At 39.1% G+C, this 22165-nt stretch overlaps 2 protein-coding genes across 7 annotated transcripts in view; one reads left to right on the top strand and one right to left on the bottom strand.

Annotated features, from left to right (window-relative positions):
- The window catches only part of pcca (propionyl-CoA carboxylase subunit alpha), an 85596-nt gene extending 80788 nt beyond the window's left edge, over positions 1–4808 (top strand). For all 5 annotated transcript variants that reach the window (XM_077728943.1, XM_077728940.1, XM_077728941.1 and 2 more), the window contains 3 exons: positions 2997–3137; positions 3936–4013; positions 4109–4808. In XM_077728943.1, coding sequence (XP_077585069.1) covers positions 2997–3137; positions 3936–4013; positions 4109–4177 — 288 coding nt within the window. In that variant the 3' untranslated portion in view covers positions 4178–4808. The remainder of the gene's footprint in view (positions 1–2996; positions 3138–3935; positions 4014–4108) is intronic.
- vps8 (VPS8 subunit of CORVET complex) overlaps positions 1–22165 on the bottom strand; it is a 109302-nt gene that overhangs the window by 142 nt on the left and 86995 nt on the right. For both annotated transcript variants that reach the window (XM_077728937.1, XM_077728939.1), the window contains 14 exons: positions 20930–21028; positions 17267–17356; positions 16975–17021; positions 16710–16854; positions 14462–14551; positions 14142–14309; positions 13070–13118; positions 12835–12917; positions 12184–12264; positions 11932–12101; positions 11650–11824; positions 10134–10211; positions 4967–5115; positions 1–4200 (listed from right to left, as the gene is read on the bottom strand). The exon at positions 1–4200 is cut by the window's left edge and continues 142 nt beyond it. In XM_077728937.1, the coding sequence (XP_077585063.1) occupies positions 4987–5115; positions 10134–10211; positions 11650–11824; positions 11932–12101; positions 12184–12264; positions 12835–12917; positions 13070–13118; positions 14142–14309; positions 14462–14551; positions 16710–16854; positions 16975–17021; positions 17267–17356; positions 20930–21028 (1404 nt within the window). In that variant the 3' untranslated portion in view covers positions 1–4200; positions 4967–4986. The remainder of the gene's footprint in view (positions 4201–4966; positions 5116–10133; positions 10212–11649; positions 11825–11931; positions 12102–12183; positions 12265–12834; positions 12918–13069; positions 13119–14141; positions 14310–14461; positions 14552–16709; positions 16855–16974; positions 17022–17266; positions 17357–20929; positions 21029–22165) is intronic.

Consider the following 22165-nt stretch of genomic DNA (forward strand, 5'->3'; position numbering starts at 1 on the left):
TTAGTCGGCTAAACGTCTTCAGGCAAATCGACCGAGTGCCTGGGCACACAGCTCGTGGCCTTGTCTGTTTTAATGGTTTACACCTTCATCAAAATAGGGTTTACAGTTGTTTTGGCTTCATGCAAATTGGGACTAGGCAATTTAACATTGCTTAAATGTATAGCTTTGTTAGAATAAAGGTCCCATTCATTCTTATTAGTGTATTTAAGCATATAAGTGTAATTTGTCGAGAAAAATGATGACTTACTCGAGCTTATATGCGTATAAAAGACTTCCACGAAACTGCAAGGTGACGAAACGCCATGACGCAAAAAAATGCCGCCGAAATGGTCATTAACTTAACAATAGAGAAAAGATAAACAGATAAAACGCTAAACAAATGTTATTTTGACGTCTTTAAATGAAATTCAAGAAAAATACGTGAAAAAATTCAGTTGTGCCTGTCACTCTATATAGATATACATATACATTAACATATTCATTAACATATACATATACAGTAATCCCTCGGTTATCGCGGTTAATGGGGACCTGGACCACCCGCAATAAGTGAATTTCCGCGAAGTAGGGTTGCACCTTCTAAAATGCTTAAAGAAACGTATAACACGTGCACAAAAGCACCACGTCTAATATGCTGTTCATTCAGGTGTTTTATTCCACATCAGAATGCAGGTGTTATGTGGATGCATACAAACAAATCGAATACAGTACAAAACTGCAAATGTAATAAATGTAAGCTTTTATTCAGCTTTCAAAAACATCATAGTAGTCCGGATGGAGGATCTTCTGCAGTTTTTTTGCGCATATTGCGCGTTATTGGGAGTTGTGAACGTTGTTTGTTTTTTTTTGCTCGGTGAAGATGCGCCTGTAAACAGTCATGACGTCATCAATGCGATTGCAGAACTCGACGGCTCTCTCTCTCTCGGTCCTTCTCTTCCTTCTGCACCGTGGATTCATTAAGGCCAGATTGTCGGGCTATGCTCGCGTAGCTATTTCCTGCTCTCAACCTGTCCAATAAACTCACTTTTTCAGTAATTGTTAACATCTTTCGCTTTTTCTTCGGTTCACTAGATGCACCAAGGGATAGGGAGTGTTTGGGAGGCATCACGAAGGGCTTCACAAAACTTTTACGCTTAGCTTTAGCTTGGCGAAAAGCGTACTGTATAGCACGAGATAAGCGCGGACTGAGAATGGGCAACGGGAGAAGCTTGGGCTACTGTAGTGAATGGACCAATGGGGAGTCGAGTATTCAGTGAGTATTCAGCTAGCCAATCAGCTTGCGTTTCTGCCCGTAATGCTTTGCGCATACATCCATTCTTTGTTTTAAAATTTTGTAAAATGATGCAATTACTAATTCTAATTGAATATTTTGTTTCCACATCTTGTAAAATGATGTAATTTATAATTTGAATTTAATATCTTTAATTTTTTTTTCCTGAAAAAAAAACGCAAAGCTCTGAATCCGAGGTGGTGGAACCGCGAAGTAGCAGGGCCCACTGTAGATATAGATATACAGTGTTCCCTCGCTACTTCACGGTTCAGCTATCGCTGATTTTTTTGGGGAAAAAAATAAAAATAAAAAATACAAATATTACATTCAAACAACATATTTTACAGTTTTTTTGTTATAACATGAATTTCACTCTCTCTACCCGTATTCTATATGGTGTACTGTATACAGGGGGGTACAATTTTAAAAATAAATAAATAAAGAAATTTTTAAAAAATGAAATTTTGGAAGCATTTTTGAAGGGGAATCCCTACTTCGCGGAAATTCACTTATCGCGGGTGGTCCCGGTCCCCATTAACTGCGATAAGTGAGGGAACACTGGATATAAAATTATCTAAGATAAGCACAACAGGAAATATGTCCATAGTGGTATATGTAGTGTTCACCAAGTCTCTGGGAGCAATAATAGCATAAACATTATGCAGGCATCAAGGTTTATATTTTCACGACCGCAGACATTCGATCAGCTTTAACTATTGTGATGTGCTGACATGTTAAACGAGCATGTTTAACTACGGTAAGATGGCGACGCCCTGAGCGAGTAGTGACTGGGACAAGTAAGTTTTTTCATATTTTAGACAAGAAACTGGTTATTTTTCTTGAATTCTATTCATAGACATAAAAATTATATTTTGTTTAGCGTTTTATCATTATATCTCTATTTCCTCCAATGTTAAAATCAATTGCATGCCGATTGAGTTTATATATGTGTTCAAATTCCTGCGGACGAGTGAGTTTCAAAAGTACTTAGATATTAAACTCTCAAGAATATATTTTTGAGAGCTGTTTTCAACAGTAAGCTCTCTGTCACCATTTGACTGGCGACCAAAAGACCGGGGACCAAATGTCCAGCAACCAGAAGACCGGCGACCAAACGTCCAGCCGACCAAATGTCCGGCAACCAAAAGACCGGCGACCAAACGTCCAATTGTCCGGTGACCAAAAGAGCGGGCGACCAAACGTTCAGGCGACCAAATGTCCATTGTCAGTGTCACCAATGTCGCCATTGTCATCAATGTCATCAATGTCATCATTGTTGCCATTGTTACCATTCCTATCATTATGATTAATTATTATTATTATCATTATTATTATCATCTCATTTTCAGAACCGCTTTATCCTCATTAGGGTCGCGGGGGATGCTGGAGCCTATACCAGCTGACTCCGGGCCAGAGGCAGGGACCCCCTGAATCAGTGCCAGCCGATCGCAGGGCTCAAGGAGACGGACAACCATGCATTCTCAAACCCATACCTCGGGGCAATTTAGAGTGTCTAATAGGCCTACCATGCATGTTTTTGGAATGTGGGAGGAAACCGGAGTTTTCGGAGGGAACCCACAGCGATGGACATGACTGTGAAGCTGACGCGCTAACCACTCGAGTCAACGGGCCGCTTGTGTTATCATTGTTGTTGTTATTATTTTTATCTTTGTTGTCATTATTATTTCATATATTCTTCATTTTTTATTTATTTATTTTTTTACAGTTTCAAGTTCGCATTTTGTCCAAGTTCGCTGCAGAACTGAATTCCTATATGCCAGAGAAAATTCCTGAGGACACCAGCAATACCCTGCGTTCACCTATGCCTGGAACAGTAGTGGCTGTTACTGTAAAGGCTGGGGATAAGGTTAGACTTGATTTGTACGCATGGTGTGCAAATTATGTGCGATCACATGTTGTCTCAGACAATTTACTCTGGCTCCATAAAAAATTTGGAGTTGTATCAGATGGCAGAATGACTACAAAATGATTGATTACATATAACCAATTCCAATAAATTTGGGATGTTCTGTCAGACAAATAAAAAACGAATATAGAAACTTGCACATATTGGTAAGGGTTACTTAATAAATGTTTGAGAACTGCGGGCAGTAATTGTTAAAGCTTTGTGGCTGAAATTATTTCCCATGAATGTGTTTTCTTGAGATGCTGCAGGAGCATCTTATGCCAAATAATATGATTCTCATTATTTTCACTAAACATGAAAAACATTTCACAACCAATGGGAGGCTAGCGGAGTGTCGGGGATTGTCAAGCATGATGCAACACGATTGTGACAATTTCAAAATAAAATAACGGATACACGAATTGTATTCACATTTTGGGGGATTTTGTATCTTGGATCTTGTTTTCATGTATTGAAATAGTAATTTGCACATAGAAGGGTTTTGTAAACTTGAAAGGTTTGTATGTAGAAGCATTTCTAAATAGAAGTACGTAAGTATTTATATATTTACCTTAGAAAGCTTACAAGGGAAGGGGGGAAATATAGTCTAACGTATATAAAGACCCAAGCTCATTGTGTATTGTGTGACTTATGATCTCTATAACATATTGTCAAGCTTTTTTTTAAATGTAGTATTTATTTTTTTCAATTAGGAATCATATGCAGTACCTCACATGCTCTGTTGAAATGTATATGTAGGTTGCAGAAGGCCAAGAAATCTGTGTGATTGAAGCCATGAAAATGCAGAACAGTTTAACAGCTGTCAAGCAAGCAAAGGTAAAGTAAACAAATCATATACCAAGTCTAAGAATGGATAAAATATTATTTTAAATTTACATTTATACTGTTAACGCCAATGTTTGTTTCATTAGGTAAAGAGTGTCCATTGTAAGCCAGGTAAAACAGTTGGTGAAGGAGATCTGCTTGTGGAGCTTGAATGAATCAGGGCCCAGCATGTTGACATCTGAAAGAGAGAAGTGTTGAGCCTCATTATCAATTTAATTAATTAATAAATAAACATACAAAAATATTGCCTTTTAAATATGTAGTTAATTTACTGTTTGTTTCTATGCTCTAACTATGGCTTCTACCTGACTTATTTGTAAGTTGTGTTATTCTACATGTTCCTTCCTTTCTTTGTGGCTGGCATTGTCTGGCAGATATTAAAATTGTTGAAATAAAACAGATGGACGATTCAATTGAATTAAACTAAAATGATGAAATTTATAGATTCTTGAGAATCGGTGTTCAGGCTTTTGCTTGCTGCATTTGTTTTCATTTCATTCAGTTTCTTCATTCATTCATCTGTTGGTGCATACTTCAAAAATAATACACCACAGCTTTAAATTGACATGTTTGGCAAATGTACTTTGTTTTGATTTGAATTCCAGAATGGTTATTTGACAGAAATTCAAGCCTCAAAACTATGGTTCAGTGACACTTTAAAAACATCCTGTTTAGAATTTGGATGGTGTCCCCAAAGGAAGCTGTTTCTCGGGATGCTGCAGGAACATCTTATGCTAGATAATTTGAAGCTCATTATTTTCAATAAACATAAATATTTCACAACCATTGGAAGGCTTCACAAGCTTTAATTTGTACCATTTTCGTTTAAGTGGCAATAGTCTTGTGGGTTACAAACGGATCCAAGCAACACTGACAAATTCGGTGACAACAAGAAAGCAACATTAAACTGTTAAAATAATCAAGACAAAAAAGTGGACTTGAACCTTATACAGTGCACTTGGCGCTACTCTTCCAACAGAGGTGGAGGAATAAGTTTAAGACCGCAACCATTTTGAGCTGAGTCAGCTTGAATTTGTAAGGCTGGCCTCTTGTTTGTTTGGTGGTGGTGAGACAGCTCTGCCAGTATGGACAACTTAGGAGTTACAGGAGGTGGGGAGATGGATGTGAGACAGAAAACATAAAAATTAATAATAATTCATTTATTCATCTTCCATACCGCACATCCTCGTAACGATTGCGGCAATTTTTGTGTTAGAAATATATTTGTCTAAAAAATATATATATAATTTAGGCCGCAGAAAATACATTATTTACATTTTCACCATGGAAATCAATAATTGAAAATTATTGCAATTTATATCTAAATCCAACTTTTGACATTTTGCTATTTTAGTAAATAAATTTGTAACTCACTAAGTTTCAAGGAAATGTATCACCGGACCATCTAGAACTTGCTCTGGGGCACTAAATTCCTCGGTACGCCACTATAAGGAATTCCAGTGATCCCTCGCTACTTCGCGTTTCAGCTATCACGTGCGCAGAGCTTCGCGGATTTTGGGGGGGAAAAAAATTAAAGATATTAAATAAAAATTATAAATTACATCATCTTACAATGTGTGGAAACAAAATATTCAATTAGAATTAGTAATTTCATCATTTCATAAATTTTAAAAGACAAAAAATGCACATTTGCGCAAAGCATCATGGGGGATCACGGCAGCATCACGGGCATAAACGCGCAAGCTGATTGGCCAGTTGAATGTACTCGACTCCCCATTAGCCCATTCACCACGGAAACCCATGCTTCTCCCGATGCCCATTCTCAGTCCACGCTTATCTCGTGCTGTACAGTACGCTTCTCGCCAAGTTAAGCTCAAAAGTTTTGTGAAGTCTTTCGTGATGCCTCCCAAACGCTCTTCATCCCTTGGTGCTTCCAGTGAGCCGAAGAAAAAGCGAAAGATGTTGACAATTACCGAAAAAGTGAGTTTATTGGACAAGTTGAGAGCGGGAAGTAGCTACGGTAGCGTAGCTCGACATTGCGGCTTGAATGAATCCACGGTGCGGTACATAAAAAAGCAGAAGAACATTCGCAAAACTGCTGCAATATCTTTCACGAAAGATGCCAAAAGGGTTGTGAACACCCAGTATCAAGTCATGGTGCGAATGGAAAATGCACTGGTTATTTGGATCCGTGATTGTAGGGCGAAGCAAATCCGCCTGGACGGAAACTTAATCCGTAGTAAGGCTAAATCTTTGTTCGACGCCATGGTGCATGCGAGTGGTGACGACGACGTCAGCGTTCTGGACGAGGAAGAAGACGTCGACAAAGGTGATCCTCTGCCTGGTGCCTCAAGCCAGACTAACCCACGGCCATGTACGGCTTTCACTGCCAGCAAGAGCTGGCTTGAGAGGTTTAAGCGGCAAGTCAGACTAAGTAATGTGTCGCTGCATGGAGATGCAGCCTCTGCAGACGGAGCAGCAGCGAGGCGCTATGTTGAGGGTGTGTTTCCAGGATTGATAGAAGAAAATGGCTATGTCCCGGAGCAAGTCTTCAACATGGATGAAACTGGACTCTACTGGAAGTGGATGCCGTCCCGAACCTTTCTCTTCAAGGATGAATTCCAGAAGACAGGTTTCAAAGCCCACAAGGATCGAGTGACTCTGCTCTTGTGTGGCAATGCAGCAGGATTCATGCCTGATCTACAGGTCACTGAATCCTCGCGCGTTGAAGAACAAGAACAGGGCCTTGCTGCCAGTCTACTGGATGTCCAACAAAAAAACATGGATCACCAAGGCCCTCACACATGACTGGTTCTTCAACTCCTTTGTTCCGCAGGTGAAACTTTACCTGGCCGAAAAGGGACTGCCCTTCAAAGTGGTTCTACTCACGGACTGTGCAGGAGGACATGCAGCTAATTTGCACCATGAAGGGGTGCAGGTGGAGTTCCTTCCCCCCAACACCACTTCCCTCATCCACCCATGGATCAGGGCCTTCAAAGCCCTCTACACCAAGGCGACAATGAAGGGTCTCATCTCCATTGAAGAGCCCGACGAGACCTTCAGCATGAAGTCCTACTGGAAGGACTACAACATAGCCACGTGTCTAACCAAGATTCAGAATGCCCCAAAGGGCATGAAAGAACAGACACTCATCTCCAGCTGGAGGAAATTGTGGCCACAGAAAATCATTGAGGACTAAGAGGGCTTCACTTCCAACGAAATTCAGCACTCAGCCGTTGATAATGCTGTCAGACTGGCTCGGTTGGTGCAGACCGAAGGCTTCTCAGACATGACGGCTGATGAGATTACAAATTTCATCGACTGTCACTCAGACCCACTGACAGAGGAGGACCTACAGGAGATGACCAAGTCGGCGAGTGAAGAGGAAGAGGAGCCTGCTGCCGATGACGAGGGTGACGAAGCTGACGAAGGTGGCCTTACTTTGCATAATTTGCAGGACCTCTTTAATACTGCCAAAGACCTCCAAAGAAAGGCCAAAAAAATGGACGAAAACATGGTGAGGGCAGTCGAGTTCAGCAATCGCATCGATGGGGTCATGGCTTTTTACAGGCGCATCCTCACCGACCAAAAAAAAACAACGTTCACAACTCCCCATAACAATGTTTCTTACATGCCAAAGAACTGCGGGAGATCCATCCGGACTGCCATGATGTTTTTGAATTTCTGAGTTTTCTGAACAAAAGTTTACATGTATTCGTTTGCAATGATTTTTTTGTATGGACCAACATAACACCTGCATTCTAATGTGGAATAAAACACCTGAATGGACAGCATAATAGCCTGGTGGTGGTTTTGCGCACATGTTATACGTTTCTATAAGCGTTTTTGATGGCGCCCGCCTACTTTGCGGATATGCAGCTAATGCGGTGGGGTCCGGTCCCCATTAACCGCGATAAGCGAGGGATCACTGTACCGTATTTTTACGACTATAAGGCACACATAAAAATCAAACTTGCACGTGGACACTGTTCTTTTCATCCTCCGCTGCGCATAGAAACACTCAGCGGGCTTATTACTTGGGAGGGGGACCCGAAGCTCTGTATGGATCAATTTGTCAGGAATAAACCATCTGTGGATCCCCTCGCTCTGGCCTGGTCTGTCTTCTACGATGCTGAACACGCTCCATTGTTAGACGGGATTAGACAGAGTTAAGGAATTGGAGTCCGGTGCTAAAACTTTACGTCTAACACCACACAGGTTTGCAGAGAGCCATATAAACCCGTCAAAAGAGCCACATATGGCTCCCTAGCCATAGGTTCCCTGCCCCTTCTCTAGACCATCTTTATTCTAACATCAAACATGCTGCCTGTCCTTCACCCCCTCATTTACCTCACTCTGGAGGCTAACAAGGCCACAGATAAAGATAATAAAAACATGGCCTGTAGACGCCCTTTCTCAGCTGCAGGACTGTTTTTCCCGCACTATTTGGCAACTTTTTGAACACCACAACCTCTAGGACTACACAGACACTGCACTTTCCTGAATCAAAAACTGTATGGACACCACTTTCCTACATCAAAAACTGTAAGGACACTGTCACTGTTAATAAATGTATCTGGGTTTTTCCTAACCAAAATCCCTAGATTACTTGTGAGACACAGACACTCATCAAATGCAGCAACACCACCTTCAGGTCAGGGGGAAGGTTACAATACAGCGCTCCCAGAGCAGAGCTGAAGAGAGGCATTAAAAAGGCCAAGGCAGCATATACAAGGAAATTGGAGGAGCACTTCACAGAAAATAACCCAAAGAAGATGTGGCAGGGAATATGACACATTACCAATTACATTGACAACAATAAGGTGTCTGTTAACGCAGATGCCTCACTAGCAGAGGAACTGAACCGTTTCTTTGCCCGCTTTGAGACTGACAAATCGGATTCAGTCTCAACACATCTCCCACCCTGCAGGAGTACATTGAAGCTTCAATAACATTAATGGAGACAGGGACTGCAGACTGTGGACATCAAAAGAGAAGGGGTCCGCAAACATTTGAAATGTGGCTTTGTGTGTCTTGAAGTCTGCAAATCTGTGATCAAATTCCTCCTGCAGCTTCGAAATGGCCTCCACATATTTCTCACCACTGAATGGTGTGCCTGCATCCACAAGAGCCTTGCATGCTGGGAAATGGAAAAGGTTTGTCTGAGAGAGCTGGGGTTTCCATAACAAAAGTTTAGTGCAGAATGCTCTCACATTGTCATGGGCAGCACTGACAAGTTGCCCCTGGCCTTGTAGCTTCTTGTTCAGTACATTAAGCTCATGTGTGATATCAACAAGAAAAGCTAAGTCCATGAGCCATTTGGGATCACTTAGCACAGGAACAGCAACCCCGTCTATCTCCATGAAGTATTTTACTTCTGCTCTCAACTCAAAAAATCTCTTCAACACATTTCCCCTGCTGAGCCAACGTACCTCAGTGAAGTAGAGCACATCCCCATATTCAACAAAGAAATATTGCACTCCCCACTTTGCTTGAAACTGTCTGTGCTCACCACTGACCTTTCTCTTTATGGAAGGCTTTGAAACAGACATCTTTGGGGCTGTAATATGGGTTTACACTAGGAATGAGTCTCGGATTGAATTTTTAACTTTCAGTCGCGCGGTTCTGTGGCTCATGCACACTTTCGATTTGAGTGTTTAACTTTCAGTCACGCGGTTCTGTGGCGCATACGCACTTTCGATTTGACAGTTTGACTTTCAGTCGCGTGGGTCTGTGGCGCATGCGCATTTTCGCTCTCTGATCGTATTGGATTACGGCAGCTCTCCGAGCCGAGCGGAGTGATTGGCTTCACGGCTTCTCCTCCGCCCAGCTGATTGGAGGAATGAATGGGAGAGTGAGCGAGGCACTAGACAGCCCGGCCAATGTCCTGCCCTCCAGAGCCGTATACTTCACCGTGATTGGTTAATCCAGCTCCGAACACCGTGTCATTCATATCAATCTTGCGGGCCGCACGGACATTAATCTTGCATATTAAGACGCGGGCTGCAAATTATCGTCCCGCGGGCCGCAGTTGCCCCGCCGGGGGGCGCGAGTTTGAGACCCCTGCTCTACACCATCAAGCGGCTTGATAATAATAATAAATAATACTGCCCATCATCTTGAACCGATTGAGTATTGCTAATTACTTACCCTCGATTGTCCCTTATATAAGCAACGCAGCTGATCCCAGGATTGTTCTTGTTGAAAGTCCAGTGTTAACTCAAAAACCTGCATCACAAGAATTATTTCATGAGGTTAATTTTATTGTATTTATAGGTCACGTGCATGCAATTTGGTTTGAGACCCTGTTTGCAAAGAGAAATGGTAAAAATGTGTATATAATATTATAAAATGAAAGAGAATGCAATAAACTGTATGAAGGGATGCCTCAAAATTAAAAAATATATATCATAGAGTATGGAAATAAGTGAAAACAATTCATTGTGAAGAAGGAATGTAGATTAAAGCTAATATGGATTTGTGTGAAGACAGGAGGAAAAATGTAGAGTGGAAGACTGGGCAGAGAATGAACAAGCTTTAACCTCACTGAAATAAAGGTTTGCTTTGAATGATTAAGACAACTCAGGGTTTTAGTAATGAAAGGATTTTGTGGGATAACTATAAATATTCTTGAATTTCATTCATAGACGTAAAAGTAACTAGTTTAGCGTTTCATCTGTTTCTCTTTTGTCTATTTTGAAATAAATGACCGTATCGCCCGCTTTGTCTTGCGTGATGGTTTGTCGTCTTTGTCAACTTGGAGTTTTGTCCTTGTCGTCTTTTTTTTGTGCATAAATTATTACAATTAAGTAATTTTTTATTTATCTGACAAATGCGGCTTTTATGCAAGTAAGTACGGTACATACACATTGTATTTGTGCTTTTTGTTCAACAAATATGTAAATGTTACCTGGTTTCTCTTTTCATCCATAAAATTTAGCGCATCTTATCAAATTTTTGACCAGCTAGTCGAACAATGGAGCAGCACCTTAACCCTAGCAGCAATCATTTGGCGGCAGTAAATAGAATCCCAATTATTATTATTTTTTACCCCTTTCCCCATGATGGCGCCGTTTACACGGCAGCCAGTGGCAGTAGCTCTGTCTAGTCTTATGTTTTTCGTGTTTTACAGCCCTTCTAACAAGCGGTGAAATTGGGTGAGAACTGTCTAAATCTACTGTGTGTGTGGTTGTGTGGGTGCGTGCATGTGTCTGTGTGTCTAGTATGTGTGATCGTTTGTCTTCAACCTACACAATTAACTATAAAGGGAAATTAGCCCTCGGCTACAATCTTACATATATGTTCATTAACATGAATATAAATATGTTCATTAATTATGTGCTCTCCCTTATTAAATAAACCAAAGCAAAATCATGGAAAAAATATTGCATATAAATGGAAACTTGACTATCAAGTGACACGTTCAGCAGAAAAGTCATTTTTGAACGAGAATGAGAAGTGAGAAGGACAGATGTGTAAAATAAGGTAAAATTTAAGTCGGATTTATGCATAAAATTTAAGTCGGATTTATGCATATTCTAATGGAATTTATGAAGATGTTTTTTTCATTCGTTTTCTGAACCGCTTTATCCACTTTATCACTTGCGGGGGTGCTTTTAGCTACAAATACGGCGTATATGCGAGAAAATATCATATGGATTCAAACCTGAGCAAGTGATGTGCTGCGACTTCTCTTTGGTAAGGTATGTTGTCCATATCTTGCTCTGTGTATGCTGGAACACTTGTAGCAACTCCACTGCCGTTGTTGCCCTGAAGCACATCTCAACCCACCATCCACAACCTGCTGCTGCAAGCAATGGACGTGGTATAGGTGACCACAACTGATGAGTGAAAAATGTGTAATGTATTACTACTGAGAACTTAATTGCAAAATGTATACAGTATTGTTCAAAGTCATCTATAAATTTCCATGTGCACCTTGTGTTACCTAAATAGAAGTATCTGCTCAGCCGAGCCCTGCCATCTCTTGTACTGCTGTGAGCAGATGTTACAGAAGTCTTTTCTTGGATGGAGTCCCCTTGTCACAGCAGTGCACAAATGAGTCAGGGACCAATGAAGGTCATTATTGAGCAGATTAGTGGTTGTTTCAAACAAAGTCTAAAACAATTTATAATGGAAATGTGTTATATGGTATTAAATGCAATAGTATTGGGACTTGTTGCTTCCTGTTCTAATTTACCTGCTCATACTTCAATGTGTCTAGCATCCCAATAATAAGAACTTGGATCTCTGCAAGCTGTCCTTTCTCATAAATAGGATTCTGTTGAACAGGTGAATAAATACAAATGTTACAGTAAAAAAAGTAAAAGGTTAACTTTTAAATGCATGATTCATGTATGTATTATAAAGTAATCCCTTGATTATTGTGACTTGACTTATTGCGATTTCACTACTATTTTTTTTGCTATAATTATTGTTTTTAAAAGTTTGCAACCGGAAGACAAATGAAAATGGTGGAAGTGAGGGTACCGCCTCCTCTTCTGCGCTGCTATGATTAACATGGGTACGTACGTACGAAACGTCCACTAAGAAACGTCTGCCGACGAGACGCCCGGCGACGAGACGCCCGGCGACGAGACGCCCGGCGACGAGACGCCCGGCGACGAGACGCCCGGCGACGAGACGCCCGGCGACGAGACGCCCGGCGACGAGACGCCCGGCGACGAGACGCCCGGCGACGAGACGCCCGGCGACGAGACGCCCGCCGACGAGACGCCCGCCGACGAGACGCCCGCCGACGAGACGTCCTAACTAAAATTCAAACGAACATCTGTGCAAACAGGACCCAACAACAAGATATCCAACAAAATAAGAAGATATAAAAACATACCTGCAGTATTTGCTGGACAATAGAAGGCAGTGAAACTAGGCCACTCATGCTGTTTAAAACATTAATTGTAAGGTCCTTTAACACTGGAAAATGCACACAAACATTGTGTTTATATTACACCATTGACAATAAAATAATATTAATTAAAACAACTTCATGAAAAATACAAATACATTTCAAACAATATTCTACATACAAAAGAAAAAACAACTACTGGATATGTAAGCAACTTTACTTTGTTTCTGAGGAGTCATCAATGTCTTCAATAATGAAAACCAAAGCTCCTGTGTGATAAAAAAAAACAGAACACACTTGGGCGTACTCTTATGAACGGGGCAAATGTGAAGAAACAAACCACACAAATTGCATACCAAAATACAATGGATCCATGTTGTGAAATCACCCAAAAATTCAATACATTTCCTTTATCCGCTTTTGTATTTTGAAATTGTCACGGTAGTGTTGTGTCCTGCTTGACAATCTACCTACACTTTGCTGGTCTCCCATTAGCTGTCTTTTTAAAGTTTTTTTAGTGTGGCTAATGCTTTACTTCATCACTGGCGCGAATGTAATGAATAAGTGTGTTTTTTTTTTTTTATCAATCCAGGACTGATATTGCAAGGCAATACGACCGTAATTCATTTACCAATGGTAGGATATTAAAACAGACAGAAGCATTAAAAGCTATTACTCCTTTGCATGGCCTCTCTTTGAGTTAAAAAAAAGATTTTGGCACTGAACAAACAGATGAAGAGACTGTTATTCTTTAGAATAGAGGAGGAAAAAATTTCAGGATTTACAGGAGTCAATTATTTCTGAAAAAGGAGCTATCTAATGCTAAGTTGTTTGGCATTCACAATTTTAATTCTTGTATATGTTTGTGTGTTGTCTGTTCCCTATCATTGGCTTCCAATGAACCTGCACGAATAGAAAATGTTTTGGCATGTTGCTTTTTTCCCTTTTAATAAATCATTTTCTCTCATTCTCATGTTTCTCACATTTTTCATACAAAATTGTGACACTTTGATCATTATTAAAGAGTTTAGTAGTAGTTTGATTTTTTCAGGACTGACAAAAAAATGAGAGAATTTAGAGCTGAAATACTGCTCTATTCACGAAAAATCCCATTTACGAAATAAGCTCTGTAACTAATTACTTTCATAGGTAGAGGTACAATTGAATGGATTACTAAATGGCTAGCCAGGTATGTGGCCAAAGTTTATTGTCAGGAAAGAGGACTTCTTCAGCATTTGTTATTACAGGACCTGAAATTACTGTTGAGAACATGAAATAGTAACAAAAATGACCTTGTTTTGTGGCTGTTGGTATCTCTGGAAGTTTCGATGACCCAATGTCATGAGTTCATTCAGTAAACTTTCTACTCTCTTCAATACAGCTGAATCATTTTGTTTTCGATCTTCACTCTGGCCTTTGTTGGAATCAGTCGTCAACAGTGAAAGCTCCACTTTTAATGCCTAAGAAAGAAATTTGAAGAAACGCAGACGATGAGAATATCACCTTAATCATGGCTGTAATTCCATTAGTGTAACAATTAAATGAGTGGACAGCATGCATATTCCTGCTAAACTGTCTTCTTTATCACTGGGTCTAATTTTTGTTTGTTTACCTGTAGCAAAACAGTAAATGCTTTGTTAAAGTCGCCTTTCTTCTCCAGCAAGTACGCCAACGCTTTATTCTGGTTGAATTTCTCAGTTATCTACATTGAAGGGAAGAATAATTAGGCACTAAAATTAACCCTTCTAAAAACTCGATCATGATTTAAGGGTATGTTTGTGAGGGGTTTCATCTTATTCTGCATTGCCTCCAATTATTGGTCGCTCACTGCCTTTTTGACACTGCATGATGATGTAAATGTAGAGAGCACCACAGCATTGTTTTAAGAATAGAGTTTGAGCGCACAAACTAAGGACTGGATGTCCCCAGACCATCACACTGCCACCACCATGCTTCACTATTGGTAAATGTAAGACGAGCGTTGATATTCTCTTTAGACAGAAATAGTTTTCGCTTTGGAACTCTGCCATTGATGTCAGCCTTGGCGAGTGGTTTTCTTATAGTAAAGTCATGAACATTGACCTTAACTGAGACCAGCGAGGTCTGCTGTTCTTTTGATGTTCTTTTTAAGTTCTTTTGTGACATCGTGGATGAGTCTTCGTCTCACTCTTTGGGTAATTTTAGCCGGCCGACCACTCCGGCTGGGGATGGTTTACCACTTTTCACAGTACTCGCCATTTGTGGATAATGGCTCTGACATTGGTTCGCTGGAGCCCCAGAGCCTTGGAAATGGCTTTGTAACTTTTTCCAGACTGATAGATGTCCATCACTTTTCCCCCGCATTTCTTCTTGAATTTCTTTGGATCGTGGCATGATGCTCTGATCTTGTAGCCTACTTCACCTTGCCTCATATTCTAATTAAGGGTTGATTCATCACGTGGTGGTAATCAGGTGCGGGTGTGGCTTGTGAAATTGAACTTAGATTTTTCTACAATTGTCATTAGTCACAGTTATTTTGTGATTCAAAAAAGGGGGGGAATTACTTTTTCAGAGGGCCAGACAAGCTTGTAATTTTTTTGTGACTTGTGTCTAAATCCACCATTTAGAAACTGCATTTTCTCTTTCCGTGGGTAGTCTGTGTCATACAAAAGTTGATGGTCTAAAACAGGGGTGGGCAAACTTTTCAGCCCGGGGGCTACATTGACTTTAAAAATTTGACAGATGGGCCGGGTCAGCACAAAATACGATACATATAAAAAACTGCATCCGTTAACAGTACATACGAAACATAAACAGAAAAAAAGGACTAAACCTTAGTCCTTTTTTTCTGTATGTTAATACTTTAGTCATTAAAGTATTAACATACTCATCACTCATCATTAAAGTAAAAAGTATAAAGTACAAAGTAAAGTAAAAAGGAATGTATTTAGAAAAAATTAAAATGTAATTTAAAAAAAGATAGAGGGGCTGTAAAACACAAAAAACAAATAAGAGTGGACAAAGCTACTGCCACTGGCTTCCGCGTGACGGCGCCATCTTGGGAGAAAAAAATAAAAAATAAAATATTTGGACTCTGTCGGTGGCCCGGATAAAAAGGCCTCGCGGGCCATAGTTTGCCCATGGCTGGTCTAAAACCTGTGTGCGATAAATATGCAAAAATGCAGATATCAGAAGGGGCAAATGCTTTTTCACAGCATTGTATGCTCATACCTCAAATTTACCTCGTATCTCAGGGCAAAAATTTGCTTTGAATTTTCCTCTTATCTCCAATTTCTTGTATGTTAGAGAGGCCTGACGTAAACGACGACAGGATGTGGCCATGAAAGGGGTGGGGGACAAGCAAAGCACACGTACCAATCGGAATGTAAATATAGAGTACATTTTGCAAAACAATATCGGTTTGACCCCCGAAAACGGCACCTGTAAAGAGACATGCTTACGAGGCACAGTTAATACTGTAAGCTATGTGCTACGGGGAGCAACATGGTATTCGAGCTGCAAAAAGGCGCTTCAACGAGTCCATGGTTGTCAGGTGGAAGAAAGTGGAAAATCAGCGATAACAAGTAAAAAAAGGTCTCTTTTCTAAGGGAGTGGTTGTGGGGTAGTTTACTGGGTGGTAGATACAGCATTTAAGGGAATGTTTGTGTGTTTATATTTTTGTGACCTTCATAAGAGATCTGTTGAATAAAGTCACCTTACAAAAAAAAATTAAAAAAAGATTGCCATACTTTTATGGACTCCTCCAATCTGTAATACTGTGAAGTTTGGAGGAAACTCAGGAGCTGCTTTTTGTGACCTTCATAAGAGATCTGTTGAATAAAGTCACCTTACAAAAAAAAATTAAAAAAAGATTGCCATACTTTTATGGACTCCTCCAATCTGTAATACTGTGAAGTTTGGAGGAAACTCAGGAGCTGTTGAGGAGCAAAACGGCACAACAAGTCCACCAGATGTGTGTGGATATCATGTTCCAGAGTGAGAGGGTTTCCTGGATGTAGTCGTTCCCTAAGAATAAATAAATAAATAAATGAATAAATAAATAAATAAATAAATAACATGTGTATGAAGGATGCAACGACTCAAACTAATGGGAACGGAAAACTATTTTTTCATGAGGAAGCAGACCATGAATCCAAGATTGAGCTGAAAAAATTTAAAAGTAGGTCGTCATCCTGAAAAAAAAAAATATTACAATTATTACATGTTGCAAGCAGAATTTGTTTAATCTTACAGAATAAACGTTTGGAACCATTCCACTTAATTCTGCAAACCTATCATGCGAAAGTTGTTTGGATTTATCCTACATCTTGAAACATAGAATGTAATATCTATCAAAGGTAGAGTTGCAAAATGTATCTGATTGACTAGATCTGAACATTACATAAATAGACTATGGCAACTAGAATCTATACCTTACCGGAAGTACAGATATAATCTGATCCACTTCTTCAACAAAGTGACACACAACCATGTCAGCGGTCCTGCTTGTATCAAAGATTATCAGTTCCTGTGAACATAGGCAACTCTTACACACCATCACTTCGGGGGGATGTGAATTTTTAAATGATACGAAACAGGAAAACTTTGCTCGGTAATGCCGTTCAATTAGAGGTGCTGTTCACTTAGAGGTGCCGTTAGATTAGAGGGTGCCACTCTATTTTCGACTACCTGGTCAGAATTTTGAGTAGATGCGGTATATGTTATGGATGAAAAGAGAAACCAGGTGACATATACATATTTATTTAACAAGAGGCACAAATACAAAGCAATCACTGGTAAGAAATTACAAATTCACTATTGACAGGTCCCTGTTGTAGCTGTCCTTGTCATTCACATTACCTTCCACATTAGGGTCGATTTTTCTGAGTGAGTTCACATTCATCGTCGCCAGCGTTGGCTCACGCTTGATGGAGAAGTTGCAAATCAGTCCAAATTGCCAAATTTGGTGTAGTTCTTGCCGTGCAACATTCAGTTCTTGTTGAAATGTAGGACTTTGGCTTTGAATGGGCCGTTCCAGTAGACCTGGGGGCCTGTATAAATTTGGAGCAGCCTCCTGCAATCATGGCCACATCAATATGGAACTTCTTCAAATGCTTCTTGGTGGCTTCGCTAATGTGACAACAGTATGAATCCCAGGCAAGAAGGCACTTGCCATGTGACCACCTTCTCAGGTTGAGAAAAACCTCAATTTCACCAGAATGCCGCTTTGTTTTTCAAACTTTCCGCCGTAGTGACGTTCAAATAGAGTGCCAATCTATTTTTCAATTCTTCCATCAAAGCTTTGTTGTATTTTTAGTGCCATCAACCAGAGGTGCCGCTCAACTAGAGGTACGTTTTGTCGACGGATGTTTGGTCAGCGGACACTTGGTCCCTGAACGTTTCGTCGAATGGAGGTTTTGTCGAACGGACCTTTGGCCGCCGGATTTGCTCGCTCTCAAAATTATAATCATAAGAGAGTTTACTGTTGAAAACGATCAACCAGGTAATCTCTCGCTATCAAAATTATAATCATGAGAGAGTTTGTAAATGTCAGCATTAATATCTAAATATCTGATATCAAAATTATAAATAAGTTGCTTATTATTCGCGTGTGTACATGTTATTTGTCGCTGGATTTGCTCGCTCCCGGATTTGATCGCTCTCAAAATTATCAATAAGTTGCGTATTACTGGCGTGTGTGTACATGCTTTTCAAACTACGACCCGCGGGCCATACACGCCCCTTAGGCTTTTTAACCCGGCACATTTTCACCTTCAAGTGTCTTTTTTCTTATATTTCAATCCCCAGGTTTGATAAATTACATGCGTGCGCAAATGTCCGACATATGTTCATCTGGCTGTATGCTCATATATCAAATTTTGTCTCGTATCTCAAGGTAAATATTTATATATATATATATATATATATATATATATATATATATATATATATATATATATATATATATATATATATATATATATATATATATATATATATATATATATATATATATATATATATATATACATACGTACATACGTACATACGTACATACGTACATGCGTACACGCGTACACGCGTACACGCGTACACGCGTACACGCGTACACGCGTGCACGCGTACACGCGTACACGCGTGCACGCGTGCACGCGTGCACGCGTGTACGCACGCACACACACACACACACACACACACATATATATATATATATATATATATATATATATATATATATATATATATATATATATATATATATATATATATATATATATATATATATATATATATATATGTGTGTGTGTGTGTGTGTGTGTGTGCGTGCGTACACGCGTACACGCGTGCACGCGTGCACGCGTGCACGCGTGTACGCACGCACACACACACACACACACACACACATATATATATATATATATATTTATATATATATATATATATATATATATATATATATATATATATATATATATATATATATATATATATATATATATATATATATATATATATATATATATATATATATATATATATATATATATATATATATATATATATATATATATATATATATATATATATATATATATATATATATATATATATATATAAATATTTACTTTGAGATACGAGACAAAATTTGATATATGAGCATACAGCCAGATGGGGCTAACGCGAAAGGCTGCTTTTGAGAGCAACATGTCTTTCCCGTCGCAACTCCCTTGTACGAGATACGATAATGAGATATGAATATATCAACATACGAGCTCAGTCCCGGAACACATTAAGCTCTTGCTACTAGGACTCGGCACTGAAGGAAAATAAAAGGTTGTTATAATAGGGGTGACACTACCTTGCGATTTTTCGATTATCGCGGCCACGTCTGGTCTACATTAACCGCGAAATTTGAGGGATTACTGTATACATATGGTGGGGCAAATATTTAGTCAACCACCAATTGTGCAAGTTATCTTACTTGAAAAGATTAGAGAGGCGCGTAATTATTGATATGGGTAAACCTCAACCATGAGAGACAGAATGTGGAGAAAAAAATTATGTTTTTGGGGCTGTCGTTGGGCAACACAGACTCCCTCCACAGATTTTCTATACTGTTGAGATCTGTAGACTGGCTAGGCCACTCCAGAACCTTGAAATGCTTCTTACGAAGTCACTCTTTTGTTAATCTGGCTGTGTGTTTGGGATCATTGTCATGCTAAAAGCCCCAGCCACGTCTAATCTTCATTGTCCTTGATAATTGAAGGATATTTTGACTCAAAATCTCCACTTTCTTTACACAGATCAGTTGTCCTGGTCCCTTTTCAAAAAAAAAAAACCCAAAGCATGATGTTTCCCTCTCCATGCTTCACAGTGTTTTTCAGATGCAACTCAGTATTCTTTCTCCTCCAAACACAAGAACTTGTGTTCATATCAAAGAGTTCTATTTTGGTTTCATCTGACCATAACACATTCTCCCAATCCTCTTCTGGATCATCCAAATGCTCTCTAGCGAAGCACAGATGGCCCGAGATGTGTACTGGTTTCAGAGGGGATACATGACTGGCAGTGCAGGATTTGAGTCCCTGGCGGCGTATTGTGTTACTGATAGTAAAGATGTAGACATTTTCTAAATTACTTTCATATTATATGTTTAGAAATTCCTGAGGCCTCATTCTGTGATTAGTAATTATATTTGCTCCTAGGATTTCCCACTCTCCATATATTTGGAGTTTAGCTTTGTGATGGATTTTAAGTTATCTTCCATCATTCTTTGTTGTCACCTGAGCAAATTAAATTGTAAAATTATTTAACCTGTTAATATCTATCATTGAATTGGAGAAAAAATTATGTTTGTTAACGTTGTTTATGACAAAATCTTAACTCCAGGTCAAATGACCTCAGGCTGATTCATGCAAGTCCAATCAGCTGTTGTGTGATTAAGAATGCAAAGTACTTCGTACTGTGTCCATATTTAGACTCAGAATTTATCGAAACTGCTTTGGTTTCTATATCCCTTGTAAATATTATTCTTTAATGATGGGATAATTAAATTTCATTTTAATATACATGAAAAAAACAGACTTGTTGATCAACTGACTTGTATATAGTGCAGTGTTTTTTTCTTGATTTTTTGTTTCTCCTCAGAATTTTGGCTTGACGTAGTCATCAAATGGTCGATGCAGCTGAAGATATCCCTCTTTAAATACAGGAAGACATATGTTTTTACACCAATACAAACCAATAGACCATTTGTTCCTCTACCTCTTGGTCAAAAAGTTCAAAAGAATTGAACAGTAGTTGGAGAATTTGTCTATAAAGATTGAAGGTTGTGCACATATTTTGGAAACAATAAGAACTAGATATTTAAAACAATGACTTACAAGACCTGAAAAAGCATAAGTAAAAAGTAAATACATGATCTAAAAAAAACACAAATGTATTCAATTCATTAATTCATTCATTCATTTTCTGAACTGCTTTATCCTCATTAAGGTCGCAGGGAATGCTGGAGCCCACATCTCAGCCTATCATGCATGTCTTTGGATTGTTGGAGGAGAGAACATGCAAACTATACACAGGTGGACTGACCTGGATTTGAACCCAGGACCCCAGAGCTGTAAGGCCGACGAAGCTGTCGGGTCACACTAAATTGATTCAAAACATTTGAAATTAAAACCTTTTAAAAGTACTCAATTTAAAAAAAAGAGACCAGGCAAAAAATCTGGAAACTGAGATGACAAAAAAGAAACTTGAGAAGATAAAACTCAACAATGACTTAATGAATTGTTCTGTACATATCATCATAACCTTCCAAAATATTTTTCTCCAAAATATATTTTCTATATTCATAGTTTTTTTTCACGGTTCCCAGAAAATGTGATAAAAAAACAACTTTACCCAATAGATTTTCGGTACAAAATTTAACTGGTTTTATATTTATATAATTGAGAAAGAAAGCACAGAAATCATTTTTCAGGGTCTTTAAAAAAAGTAAAGAATCAGAAGGTCATAAACAGCATTTACCATATTTTCTCACACCCTTAAAATTGCCTTAAAACTGTTGAATTTTACAATTTCTCGCTTATCAGCTACCCCCTCATTCACAATTTTCGACTCAAAATTCATGGTTTCAATAGGGAGTACAAATGTCTTACTTTGATGGGAAAATCTCATGAGGAAGTTAATATGTTCGTCTTTGTAAATGCAAACTATCAAATTATTCAAATTGAAAAAAGAAATAAGTATATCTTGATGAGAATCTAATGCTTTCCAATGACAGAAATTACAATTTTCTTGCCAGAAGTTTAAGATGTTGTGGTGGCCAAATTACTTC

The sequence above is a fragment of the Stigmatopora nigra genome, chromosome 12 (assembly GCF_051989575.1).
Source record: "Stigmatopora nigra isolate UIUO_SnigA chromosome 12, RoL_Snig_1.1, whole genome shotgun sequence".
Classification (NCBI taxonomy): Eukaryota; Metazoa; Chordata; class Actinopteri; order Syngnathiformes; family Syngnathidae; genus Stigmatopora; species Stigmatopora nigra.